We start from the raw sequence: 14544 nt of genomic DNA on the forward strand, positions 1-14544 counted from the left end.
CCATTGTTAAATATTGTTTTTTTTTATATATTTTAATGCTAAGGTCCATGCTAGTTCAACGCACTATGTTTAGGAACAACACGATTTGAATTAACTTTTTTTGGGTCAATGCGCTCGTTTAGAATAGTAATAGTATTGTGTGATAATAAGTATGAATTAATAACACGATATAATATCTACGTTGCTGCTTAGTGAATTATCTTAAGTTAAATTTATCCAAAAACGTACCATTTTATGTGAAACATTAATAATTGACATATGCAATAAAATATTTAAAACGTGCAATGGAAACAAAGTAACATACAATCGGTAAGTTTTCAAAGGATAAATAGAAGCGCTTTATTTGCAAAGCTTACTTTAAACAACCTTTTCCCTACATTTGCTGAAAAGATGGATTTTTTTCATCGTTTGTGGACAAAGTCAACTCAATGTAAAGCATTGGAAAAGTCGAGCGGGAAATTAGAGACTATGTTTTTCGAATCAGTCTATCGTGTTACGTATTTTGCAGGTAATATTTTGGTATTCGATTTTAGCGTTAATGAAATATGAGTCTTAAGTTATGTTTACGATGTATGTAAACGGTAAATAAATCTTCTAAAATCATATTAGTTTTCGACTTTTACAATAAAAATATTATGATTGATATGGTAATCAAAATCATTTGACAATCTTTTGTTACAAATTAGAGTTTTAGTATATACAAGATATGTTTGGTTTTACCAGGTATGGCTCTTTTGGACAATACCTTAATGTATCGCATATATAGTGGGGCCCTGAAGTTAGCTATCGGCTTTCTGATAAGTTGTGAGGTTTGGCATCTTGTTACCAAATCGACTAGCTTAGATGGCTTCATTGACAATGTCAATGCCACTCTCATGCATTTTATTGCTCTCTATAGATATCAAAATATGGCAAGTGTTCATTTTTATTAATAAACAGTATTGTATAAATAATTAATTGTTTAAATTAAATACAGGAGTATAAATAAATATAAATTGAAGAATATTCTTTTAAATGAATACAGAAGAATATAAATATCAATAAAATAATAATAGTATAGTACACCGAATGTACATTGTACAATAGCAACTTATTCGGTTTTGTCGTTTCCAAATCACCTGAATAAATTCTTCTAAAAAACTGAAATTATTTTAGTTCTAGTTATTGTCTCACCTTTGTTTTCATAAAGGTTTTGCTTCTAAACATTCTTAAATAATTAAATATCCTACAGAGAACAAATAAAACAATTTACAAAAACCTCGCGTCGGCTATGGAGTCACCTTACTTTGATACTTCAACACCGAGACGAAAGGAAATGGTTAGGTTTTGGTCTCAAAGAAACGAGAGATTTTTAAAATTATTACTTCTATTGGGTTCTTGTACCTTGGCTGCTTGGTACGTATTACAATATTTACTCATATTTTTACAAAAAGTGCATGCTTTGTGTTATGTTGTTGGTCCGCACTCCTCAAGGTCCTCCTGCTCACCTGAAGGAAAGTTGAACATCCTTGGTTTAGATTTATGTGTTCCGAACTCAGTTTGTCGTGTTTACTTGCTTGGATGTAATTTGAAACAATTAGAGAATTTAAGTAGGCAATAAAAACATTTTTAAGAATAACATTTTATTATTGCATGTACTATGTAATTTAGTCTTAGCGCTCGGTACGCTTTAGGAGCTAATTGTGACTTCGAGCGTCAGATGAGTAAGCTTAAAATTTGTTATTGTAAGTGCGTTAATGTGTGTGTGAATTCGGTACACGTGGTCACATGCTTACATATCAAATTCTCGTGGGTACCTTGGCACTCACACAATATTTATTTTATATTTCCAGGCACATTTACCCTCTAGTGGACGACATAGATTACAACCTAATGGTGTCAGCCCGTTTTCCTTTTGATTACCAAACGCCGATTCTTTACCCGATCGTATATGTTATAGTGTTCGTAGTTTTTAATTATACCTCTCTGTTCGTTATGGTCAACGATCTTATACAGCAGGCGCATTTGATGCACCTGCTGTGTCAGTATACCGTGTTAGGAGATTGCTTTGAAGGCATTATCAACGATTGCATTGGAGACCAAAATAGTAAGAAATTTTATTTTATCCTAGCTACGACTGCAATTTTATTCTTTAGTTTTATTCACTTTTTCTTGAAATATATTAATATATATGGGTTAATCTTAATAAACTGTTTGAACAATATATATATATATATATATGTTGTATAATAATAAAATATAATATATAACTTTATTGCTTGGTTCACTTATTGCCAATTTTCAGCACTAAAATGTGATTTGCCAGCAGACAAATGTTTTTTTAATGGAGATTATTTTTTAATTAAAAAATAATTGTACTTGGAAAACCTATAAAAGTTACAGTGGTTTTACGAATAACAAAACAGATAAAACTTAAATAAAAACGTTTCGTATGATATGGTGATAGAGCTTTGTGCAAGCTTGTCTGGGTAGGTACCACCCACTCATCAGATATACTACCGCAAAACAGGAGTACTTGGTATTGTTGTGTTCCGGTTTGAAGGGTGAGTGTGTGCCAGCCAGTGTAATTACAGGCACAAGGGACATAGCATATTAGTTCCCAAGGTTAGTGGCTCATTATTGATGTAAGCGATGGTTAACATTTCTTATAATGCCAATGTCTATGGGCGTTGGTGACCACATAGGGTCCGTTCACACAGACCGGCTCGGAGAGGAGAGCAGATTTTTATCACGTTGGAAACAGTGTTTTGAGTGATTGTAGTAAAGTTTATTTTTGCATTTGCACCTTTTTTGTCATTAAAAATGCCTGAACGCGCTTCGTGTGAAGTAATAAAAGGAGCCGACCGGCTCCGCTTGCGTGCTCTTTCTCGCTCGCACCCGCTTTCAGATCTCTTCCAGCCGGTCGATGTGAAATAGTTGGCGGCTCCGCTCCGGCCAATTCCAAGCGTATACGACCCGGTCTGTGTGAAAAGAAAAAAGCAGGCCGATGCTCTCCGAGCCGGTCTGTGTGAACGGACCCTTATGGTATGTGGCCCATATGCTCGTCCGCCTTCCTATTCTATAAAAAAAGTATAACTAAAAACTTTTGTTTTGGTGAGGAATTGGTACGCTTTGGGGGTACGACCGACTTGTATGCCGTGATGGCGAACAACATGATGCTCTTTTATTTCAACATACAATCCCGCCGTCACTCTCTACTCTGTACATTTATTAATTGGGATTATAAATTTAGTCAATAACCATCATTTCGATATTTCACATCCACTGAATCACTGTCCCGTGGCGGCCACGTTTTATTGCTTTTTAAGTTAGTTATTTTTTTATTTCAAGTAAAAAAAATATTTTTAGTTAATACTAATAAAGGTTGTTTAGTAGCATTTAACTTTAGTTTTATTTTATTGACTTGATTATAGGGCAGTTTTAAAATTTGGGGTCTGTCACCTTATATCAATTGATTATTGCTTTTTGAATATTTATTAAGATATTTGTTTTTATTTTTTATTTTTCTGTATATCTATCTACAATATATATATAAGTATTTCTTTTTTAGAAACTGATGAAAGACATATAATTAGGACAAAACAATTTAGAAAGAAATTCTTAAAGAGACTGAACGATTTGGTCGAGCAACACAAACTTATTTTAAAGTAATTATTTTTGTTTTTAAATCATCACATAAAAGTAAGTAGAAGTTTAAAGTTTGTAGCAAAATAAAATATTTTTAAATATAAATATTAAGAAAATATCGTCATCAGTATCATCGTCATTCGTCATCAGGCTTCGAACCTCTATGTAAAGACAATTACTTTTAGTAGCGATATTCAAGCAAACATACAAATGGGTATTCTAATGGATAAATTCATTCGTGACAGCCCATAGATATTGTTAGTCATGTGGTAGGTACTCTATCTCTTTATTTGTACCCCTAACAACGTGTGTGCAAAATTTCACGATGATCGCTTGAGGTCAAATACACTTTCTACTCTAGTAAATTAAGTAATTTTTGCATTTATAATGTTAGTTAGGATTATTTGATGAATGAAAACAAATGCGATCGAAAACCATTTATTCACCAAAGATAGCCTTTTAGAGTACTAGAACAATACATTCTAGTCTAGTTAATTTATGTTGAGCGCGTTGAAAGGTAAAACATCACACCGTTGACTAATTTTGAGTATCAATTATCACGCTGCAAGTTAAATTATATTTAAACTAAGCTATTAATTATTGAGAAAGGAAAAGATTATCAATTTTGCATTACACCCATTAAGCAAAATTGCTAATCCTTTATTTAATTTTGACCGCTAAATCTAATTGAATATCGTTGAAGATTGAAAATGAATAATATAGAAATATTTCATAAATGATTTGTTGAAAATCCACTAAAATACACTATTTAGAATTCCTCTTATGATCTTACCTTAGTATTTTTTGTATTTAGGAACACGATGGAACTGAAGCATTCGTTAAGTATGCCAATGTTGGGACAGTTGGTTGCGAGTGCAATGCTTATATGCTTTGTTAGTTATCAAGCTACAAGAGTAAGTAAACTTCTTGACATTCCTCTTTACAGAATATCCTTCACTATGTTCATCTTTTTATTTAGCACGACAGGCTACAATCAAGCAATTGCCATCCACCTTTCGCACCAATTTAATATATTCAGAGATAATTCAGTATAATTATATTAATTTTAATATCAAATGAAAACCACCTAATAATAATGCCTAGATATAAAAGTTTGCGCAACTTTGCGCAAGTATATTGTAAAAAGCCATTTATTCATCAAAGGAGTACGCTTTAAATAGAATTCCATTGAAATGGTTTTATTCGAACTTTAATTTTACTCTTCGCCTGTTTCTAAAGCGATTACAACCATCGTTGTCATTTACAGACGGCCGGAGCGAGCAATGTTAAGTTTTTCATGAGTCTCCTATATTTGATGTACAACCTTTTCGAGTTGTCTATTTTCTGCAAGTGGTGTGATGAAATCAAATTACAGGTATTGATTTGTTATACATAAATTAGTAAAATAATTTACAAATATTAAAGTCTATATATTAGCTGTTGGTCCCGCACTTGTTCTCGGAATCGAAACCGTCGGTCCGTAGGATTGTGAACATACGCCTACCATACACGTCTACATAATAATTGCCTCGTTGCTCTTGAAAATAGCAGCAGGATCCGATGTCCTGGGTTCAAGTCTCATGTCTAGTCAATACGTTATTCGGTCTTAATGTCGAGAAATTCTCAATAGCAGCTTAGAGGCTGACAGTTGGCAGTGTTTACACTTGTAGAGCACGTAAAGCCCTTTGTCTAGCGTCTGAATTCTATCCGGTGGTATTGTTACCGTCCAATGGGATAGTAGTGAATGATTAGATAGTGCACTTATGCACTATAATACTCGTATGCACAGTTGGCTAGTTGCTAGTCTCCGTTGAGAATGGTCACCGTGGTCAGTCATGTCGGCAAGAGGAAATCATTACATCTTCCGCGTACTTGGCATGTCTTTGAGACTGACCGAACGGAGCGAAATTGGGCCAGGACAACTTCAAATATATACCAAATATTAGCAATTATTTAATACGCAAATGTAAATACTCATATTATATGAAAACATACAGAATATTTAAATATTTAATATGCTTTGGTAATGTTGAGTTGAATTTATTAAATAATACGATATATTTATTTTTATTTTATAAAAATAATACAATTATTATATTATTTCAGAGTGAAAATATCGCTAATTCGGTTTATTGTTCGCGTTGGGAGAGAGGCTTAACGGCGACGCGAGGGGTGGGCGCGCGCTTGCTGCTCATCGCGACTCGCGCTCGCAAGCCGCTCGTCCTCACCGCTGGAGGCTTGTTCGATTTGTCACTCGCCTCATATACCACTGTATTTATCCTCACATATAATATAACTAAAATTTATTTAATTGAGTCGTTCGTTTAAACGCATGTTTTATCTTGCCTCCTTGGGTTATTATCGGACAGGATAATTTATTGATAAAAAAATTTGGAATTCTCGATAGTGAAAAAATAATATAATTACTTAATAAATAGTCCGTTTGTTTTTCCTTCTGACTGATAGGAGGTTTAGCTTGGTGGCCGAAGACAAAATAATCTATTGACTAAAAATCGGTATTATTATAATATCTGATTAAAGTTAAAATAATTCTAGTTATCAGGGAACAAAGTTATCGTAATTACTTGTCTCTTTAACAAGCGGATAAATTGTATTTAGATGCTGAATAAATATTAAGCTAAAAATATATATGACGTCAAAATTTTTGAAACCGCAATTTTATAGTGAAACCGGTTATGAGTCGTAATATATTTTGTGTGCGTCAACTAAATATACTTTTCGTATCAGTTATTTTACCTTTTGACGATTAGCTTGTTCAAAACGAATTAAGGAACAAAGTGAATACATAATATAAGAACTTATATAAATAGGAATTTCATAAAGGCGAAAGTCATATTGGTTTCAATTGGTATATTTTTTTTATTTTTTTTACAATTATTAGGCCAGCGTTTGACCGTTGACTTGCCTGATGTTAAGCATCGACACGGTCTAAGATGTAGCACGCTTGCATATAAGAAGCCTGTTTACTCTGAATTTGAAGACACCAACATTGTACCTATCAGGAAATACGGACTCAGGCAAAGCATTCCATAGTTTTGCAGTGCGAATGATGAATGTAGACTCAACGCGCTTATATAAGGAAAACGTGATGAAATTACGCATTTTGAATAAATATAAATAATATATTTACAAGATATAATAAATTTCAATAATTTGTTCGATATATTAAATAAACATTTACAAAATAAGATACTTACAAAATAAGATTACAAATCAGATAAGAATTCTATGTTACATATTTCCAGCTGAAATAGTAAAATCAATTTTATTTTTTCTAAATGAAATAGAACCTTCTAGAAGCTTGAAGTACGTACTTTCTTTCTGTTCGCTACTTGAGCACGTTAACGAAAGAATTCTTTTTAGACATGCAGTAGTTTTGTATTGACCTTTTCTTAGTTTGATTAGAGACAACAATAAATGAAGATAGTTCTACTAAATAAATAAATATATATGTTATATATAATAAGTTTGTTAAAACGCATCTACAAACATATTTTATTTACAGTTGGTGAAGACGTCGTATTCAGCTGTTACAGTTTTGCGCAGATTTCAACAGAATTAGTTTTAATCGAAAACCGATTTGTAATTTGGATGTGTAATGAATAAAATATTAGCCATTATATCAATATTTTAATATTCATTTTCAGATAGATTGTTTAATGATGTTCGTATACAGAATCAAATGTTTTTTTAAGAAAATATTCCCGACCCGATATTCCCTCCTGTTAAATTAGTAAATTAAAACGTTTTATCCGATGCAATACCGCTTGCAAAAATACAAGTCAAAATAGAATCTTTTGAATGTTAAATAATAAAAAATATATTCATAAAAATACAAACACAAATTCTAATATTTATTTACGGCCAGTGAAGAAGGAAACTTCTAGTATTTTGGTTCAAGTTTTACTAAAATACAATGGAATTTTGATTCTGAAACTGGAAAGCCTGCAACAGTTCTCACGGATGAATAGCAAAATAATCACTGGTCTTTAATGAATAATGATGATGACCATGCACTGTCCAAACGAGTTAAACCGCCTTGAATGATTAATACGATTGAAATTTAATAACGGTTTCAGTGGTTTCATTATTTGTTTCCATTGGCATCGAAAAATTGCATGTCACTTTTTAAAAAAACTCTTAAACCGAAATTATTAAATAGTAGCTGACCCGAGCCCACTTCGTTGGGCTGTAAATATTTTTACCAGAACATTAATTAAATTGTCTCACGTTTTTGATATTTTAAATTTTCTCTTAAACTATGCAACCAAAATACAAACTGTTCACAACATATACAAGTTCGACATATGCTGTCGTTAACTTTTTTGTAGGCATTATCGCGCTCTAAAACTAGACTCTAGAGCTCAATCATATATCTCTCCTCGTTAAGGCAGCGTTCGTAAGAAATGTATTCGTTCGACCTTTTTTCGACTTACTTTGCAAATCCCACTGATACGAAAAAGTCTTTTCATTTTTCGGGTTAACATGTAGCCTATGACACTCACAAAAGATGTGGCTTTCTATTGGTAAAATAATTTTCAAAATCGGTTAAGTAGATCCAGAGATTACCTCCTACAACCTTTAAGCTTTACCTCTTTATAATATTAGTATGGATTGAAATTTTCGATGACGAAATATTACATTTTTTTGTTTCAATTTAACTTTTTTTTATTTAAACATAACCGGTGAAATTCGAATGTCAAGGATTAGCGTGGAAAGGATTGAGTGCTATTTCTTATAGCGTGGGGTTTTAAATAGTTAGAATTTCCGAAAAAAAAGGTAATGATACTTTAATTTGAAAAGTATTTGTCATTTCATATATACAATAACAGTAACAACCTGTAAATGTCCCATTGCTGGACTAAAGCCTCCTCTCCCATTTTGAGAAGAAAGTATAGAGCTTATTTACCACGCTGCTTTAATGCGGTGCGGTGAAATTAGAAGCATGCAGGTTCCCTCATGATGTTTTCCTTCATTGTATAGTACGAGATGAATTATAATCACAAATTGAGCACATGAAGATTCACGCGTTTTTACCACTGGGCCTTCTCGGCTACATCATACATAACTACATCATAGATAACTTGTATTATATATGATAACAATAAAATGTACCAAACGACCTCAGTCAAATATATAATAAATGATTTCATTAGATTTTGTAACGAGAAATTTGATACACATGGAAACGAACAATGGACTATTTAAAATCAATTTTCGTAGGATATATTACATTGCACAAGTGATACAGTCACTTCAGTGTGATAAAGTACAGATAAAGCGAAATACCTAAAAATGAAGATTTTTAATTTAATTTGGAAAAAAATCACAGACACTGATGCTTTAGAATCAGCAAGTGGAAATCTCGAATTAAAATTTTACGAATTAATTTATCGCGTCACATATATTTTCGGTAGATAGATACATTTTAATTGATCAGTTCATTTTATTTAAAATTTATACATGAGTAGATATCATTTAAAATCTACCTAATTTAAATATTAAAAAATATTCATTTTGTGGTAGGGCTTTGTACAAGCCCGTCTGGGTGGAACAATAACTCATTACAAAATCTATCGCCAAACAACAATACTTAGTATTGTTCTAGAAGATGTCATTAGTTCCCAAAGTTGATGGAGTACAAGCGATATAAGATTAACGCCACTGTCTATTAGCGTTGACCGCTTACCATCATATGGCACATTAGCCCTTTCGCCTATAATATAAAAAAAAATATTTTCTAGGCCTCTCGACTTCTGACTACAGCGTGGCATATTGGATCTACAGTACTGCAGTAAAGACACTGTTGGTGTTGCTCGTGTGCTGTGAATTCTGGAACTTCTTCAGTATTACTTGGAATATTGAAGAAGTTATAGATGGAATTAACATTATCTTAATACAATTGGGCGCTTTTTACAAATACAGAGTGCTGGTAAATATTCTTTAAAGACGGTTTTAATTATATTCCTAAAAGATCATTTACTCACAGACTGCTAGGTTTGGCACCCACTAAAACCACTACGATGGCCGTCTTTGGCATGGATCAGAGAGGCTGCGGGATTGTGTTGATATAACGCATTCGAACTCAGTATCAAATTGGCACTTTGAGTACACATCTGACCATCAATAAGTTCAGGCTTCGAGTTCGTTTATATAGCATTCGGGATACTTCCTGTGCTGTACTCATCGTGCGACGCTTGTTCTTCTTGGGAATAATCTTGAATTAAAAACATCAGTTGACAAATGAAGGGTATAATTTGATATTAGTCAATCGACTGATATCAATGTAGAATTTTTTTTTTTTTGTATTTACACCCCATGTTCTGTAAAGCTGCTGACAAAAAGAAATACTATAAGAGATAACTTTAAGAAAATGGGTATTATTGTCACAGGATAATTTATTTTAATAGTCTACACGATATTTTTTAATGTGTCAGTCGCTATTGATTATCATATAAAAAGTGAAAAATATATCAAGCTTTCCTCTTCGTAAGTTTAATACTGCTTGTGAGCCAAATACGGGCTTTTTCAATAAAATTAATTATTTTATTATTAAGTAGCAGCTCGATCTTGTGTAGTAATTAATTAGCAGTATTTAATTTATACTGATTAAATATTGTGGGTTTTTTTATATATATTTCTTGCCAGTATCAGCACTTCATCTTTGTAAAGTACACATAAAAGAGTATTTTTACGTCTTATAACTAATTATTTTCAAGTGAGATTAAATTTTAGATTTCAAATAAACACGTATTCAAAAGTCTTGCTTCTTCTATGCAGTCAGGGAATTTTGATTTGTCGACTGAAAGGAGGAAAAATATATTGGAAACCTGGCAGGCGAGGAACGAGGCCTGGCTTAAATTACTGTTGGGAATAGGGACTTGCACTGTTGTTGTGTGGTAAGTTAATTATAATTATTAAATATTATTAATTTGTATCCAATAAATTTGTATATTTAAATATAAAACAAAATAATTTTGTTATTATTATTTTCTAGGCACATCTATCCTCTTATGGACGAGCTGGAGTACAATTTGATGGTGTCCATTAGATTACCTTTTGATTTTAAAACACCAGTTCGATACACGATCACTTATGTCATTACCATGATAGCTTTTTCCCTAATAAGTTATTTTGTTATGACGAATGATCTCACTGTACAAGTTCACTTAATGTATATACTTTGTCAATTTTCAATACTTAACGACTGTTTCAAGAATATATTAACTGATTGCCAATCATGTTTTAAAGGTAGGCTAACTGATGAATTAACTCAACGATCAATTTAATAGTGTTGCAATATTTAAAATGTATATATATACTATTTTAATTTGAGTAAAATTAATAACCGCAAAGTTATTTAGCTATCGTAATTAATATTATAGTATAAATAGAAGAATATTATTTTTAGTTTATGAAAATATTTTAAATATACCGTTTTTTAGATATTGATACGGAAAATTTACATTTATATAAAGAATTTACTCAAGTGTATAAGAGAAGATTAGGTAATTTGGCAGATCAACATAAACTCATATTACGGTAAGTTTTTATTTTTTACGCTATATATGCGTCTGAGTTTAAGAAAAATAACACCATCCTTAATTCTTGCTACTACATGGAAACCATGTACTAAAGAGTGTACGTAATAAAAAAAACTGTACAATTTTATGATCAATGGTTGTGTGGTATCTACTTCTAAAACTTTTAATTTGTCATCGTTATACGGTCTATGTTTTTCTTAGACATTATCAATACATCTTCACTTTAACGACCGACTTTTTATAATAACGAATATAAAGTAAAAAATCATCGATGTATACATTTTTTTATACTATAATTATAATATTTTGTTTGCACATACATATCGCACAAAGTACATTTTCATTATGAACGTATCATTATCATTGTATAGATATACTTTCATAATGAAAATGTACTTTAAAATAAATACGTCAATTTTCGACCTTCATGTATATATGTAGTTATCATATATTGAGTATTTATTGCGTGATAATATATCATATAAAGTAAAACATTATTTTAATACTAGAAAGAAAGTTGTAATTAAATCTTGGAATAATTTGGAATGCTACACGTAATATCTACTTTGATTCTAATACATTCAATTTAGATTTAAATCTGGGTTGTTTAAGGAACAATTTATTGTCAAATGCTTCTATACAATATCTATCTGTCTCGATATTTCTTATTCACAACCAACACTCTCTTGACAATCTTTCCAATAGTGTTGTATACGAGTGTAATTGTGACTTCCATACTTATGAATTAATGTACATTCATTAAACGTTATCCTCTACAACTAACGACCAATTCACTAAATGTCACACAAATTAATATATCTTTCGGCTTCATATGGCACTCGGATTTTGTTAAAGACTTGTTCAAGCTGCTGCTACTTGTAATGAACAACTAATTTTTGTTACATATTTTAGGAATACATTGAAACTTCGCGATATAATGAGTTTATCCATGTTAATTCAGCTGGCGACCAGTACAACGCTTATGTGTTCCATAAGCTTTCAACTTACAACGGTAAGGTTCCTGAGGTTATTAATTGACCTATTATTTACAAAATATAACAATAATATGGTGACATAGACCGAACGTTTATTTAAAGAACTTATATGACTATCATATTATACATACATATTAAGTAGGTAAATATATGTTATTGCACTTTTTTCCGCTTTTGTTTTTACTTTTTGTTACTTTTGTTTTTTTTTTTTTTATAATTGGAACCCATTTGTTTTGTTAATAATATTTTAATTTAGAAGTTCTTCGTATTGTGTATTATTGTGTATTCGTATTCTGTTTGGGTTCGATCCAAAAAAAGTTAGTTAGTTGTTAAGTTTGAAGTTGGTAGTGTCCCTTCCCGTGCCTCGAATAGCACGTGCAGTTATTAGTCCTGCGCATAATGACGCAACTTTAGTCCGTGTCAAAATGTCATCACATTGATTACGAGATTAAGAGAATAGAGTATGAATTTGTATTAGAACACATATTTATACAATATAACATCTTCAGCGCAGCTTATTTTTAATTTTCGTTGCGGCTGAAATTTGATTGTGTGGAATTTAAATGATATTTTGTATTTTTGTTCAGTCAGTGAACGTGAATATGACAAAAGGACTTATGAGTCTGTTTTATCTCGGATACAATATGTTCGTCCTTTACACAATTTGTAGATGGTGCGAAGAGATAAAAATTCAGGTACGATCATATTTTAATTATTATTTTATATATTTATGATAATATATAATATCAGATTGAATCCATGATACGAATACAATATGGATAAAACATTTGATTACTATGGAATATTTTATTATGTATTTTGAAATGCGAGGTCTAGTCTGGTTTTGTTAAAATCATAAATCATTGTGTACTTAAAACTTAAATATTGAAAGTTTCGAACTTTATTACTATTGTTTTGTGAAAAATTTTAAAATTACTTAAGAAAGTTTTTAAACATATTTTTTCGTGTTTTATAATCTAGAGCGAAAGTATAAGTGAAGCAGTATATTGTTCGCGATGGGAGCATGGTATTGTGATGGTGCCGGGAGTGAGAACCTCCATTTTACTGATAATGGCTCGTGCTCAAAAACCCACTGGATTGTCCGCTGGAGGCATGTACGAACTGTCTTTGGAAGCGTATACCAATGTAAGAACAACAGTATACTAGACACACTTTTCTGGTAGTACGGCTTTGTGCAAGCTCGTCTGGGTAGGCACCACCCACTCATCAGATATCCTACCGCAAAACAGCAGTACTTGATATTGTTAGGTTCCGGTTTGAAGGGTTAATAAGCCAGTGTAATTACAGGCACAAGGGACATAACATCTTAGCACAGGCGTTTAGTGGCGCATTGACGATGTACGTGATAGTTAACATTTCTTACAATGCCAATGTCTATAAGCATAGGTGACTACTTACCATCAGTTGTCCCGTACGAACGTTCGCCTACCTATACTATATAAAAAAAAGTTATGTAACAGTTATTTCATTAAATATCTCAAAAAGTGTTAAGGGAGCTAGCAACTTTTACTACTGTCTATAAATTGTCTCAAGAAAGCGTTTAGCGTCGCTATTATTTATACTATGCAACTCAATACAAGATAATGTTTTATTGAATATAAAAATTTTAGAAATTCTTCATGTCATACTGACAATATTGTAAAAAATAAATAAATAAGTTTTTATTTATATTTAATATTAATAAATGTTTCTGCGACCCCACCTCTCCCTGCAGAAGAATAAAGAGGTTTTTGTTTTGCTCAATTGTCTCGTACTTATATCTATCAGGGGCGATGAGGATGAGATTACAATTTACAAAGACAAAATCATACGTCATCAATAAATCAAGTCAAGTCCAAATCCCTCACAAATCGCATCTTCATCGACCTTTCTTTGAAATAAGTTGTCCAGTCAATATTATTAATTATATGAGGTAAGGTTTGTATATTTATAAGCTTTGAGAAAAAATTAAAAAAGTCATCGACAAAATGATTATTCTTTATTTTTTAGATGGTGAAAACTTCATACAGCGCCCTGACAATTCTTCTCCGTCTTCGTTAAACATGATTTTTGAAAAACTCTAGCTTTACTTGCTTCAATGCACCTTGGAAGAGATCTACGTCCAGCATTGGATTTAGGCTGATGATGATGAAGCTTTTATTCATATTTTCTTCGCTGTTAAATATAATGCTTGCCTTGCATTAAGTTAATTATAAATGTATTATAAAAATATTAAAAATGATTTTATTTCATAGTTTGACATCAATAATTAACTAACGCTCAATTAATTAACGCTCCTTACCAACTTAGCATATTATAATAAAATGTTTAAAACATAATAATAAAAGTCGTTCCTA

General features: G+C 31.6%; 2 protein-coding genes across 2 annotated transcripts; both read left to right on the forward strand.

Moving 5' to 3' along the window:
* The first annotated feature begins 390 nt into the window (after positions 1 to 390).
* Positions 391 to 7210, forward strand: LOC126769285 (uncharacterized). The gene is made up of 9 exons (XM_050487968.1): positions 391 to 508; positions 724 to 911; positions 1232 to 1395; positions 1833 to 2086; positions 3551 to 3647; positions 4442 to 4541; positions 4895 to 5002; positions 5734 to 5898; positions 7154 to 7210. Exons 1-9 carry the CDS (start codon positions 391 to 393, stop codon positions 7208 to 7210), a joined length of 1251 nt encoding a protein of 416 aa, XP_050343925.1.
* A 1733-nt stretch (positions 7211 to 8943) lies between these two features.
* Positions 8944 to 14248, forward strand: LOC126769283 (uncharacterized). Its single transcript, XM_050487966.1, has 9 exons — positions 8944 to 9061; positions 9393 to 9580; positions 10384 to 10547; positions 10646 to 10899; positions 11094 to 11190; positions 12105 to 12204; positions 12775 to 12882; positions 13169 to 13333; positions 14198 to 14248. The coding sequence occupies exons 1-9, from the start codon at positions 8944 to 8946 to the stop codon at positions 14246 to 14248; spliced, it is 1245 nt and encodes a 414-aa protein (XP_050343923.1).
* Positions 14249 to 14544: the final 296 nt, after the last annotated feature.

This window comes from Nymphalis io, chromosome 6, assembly GCF_905147045.1.
Source record: "Nymphalis io chromosome 6, ilAglIoxx1.1, whole genome shotgun sequence".
NCBI lineage: Eukaryota > Metazoa > Arthropoda > Insecta > Lepidoptera > Nymphalidae > Nymphalis > Nymphalis io.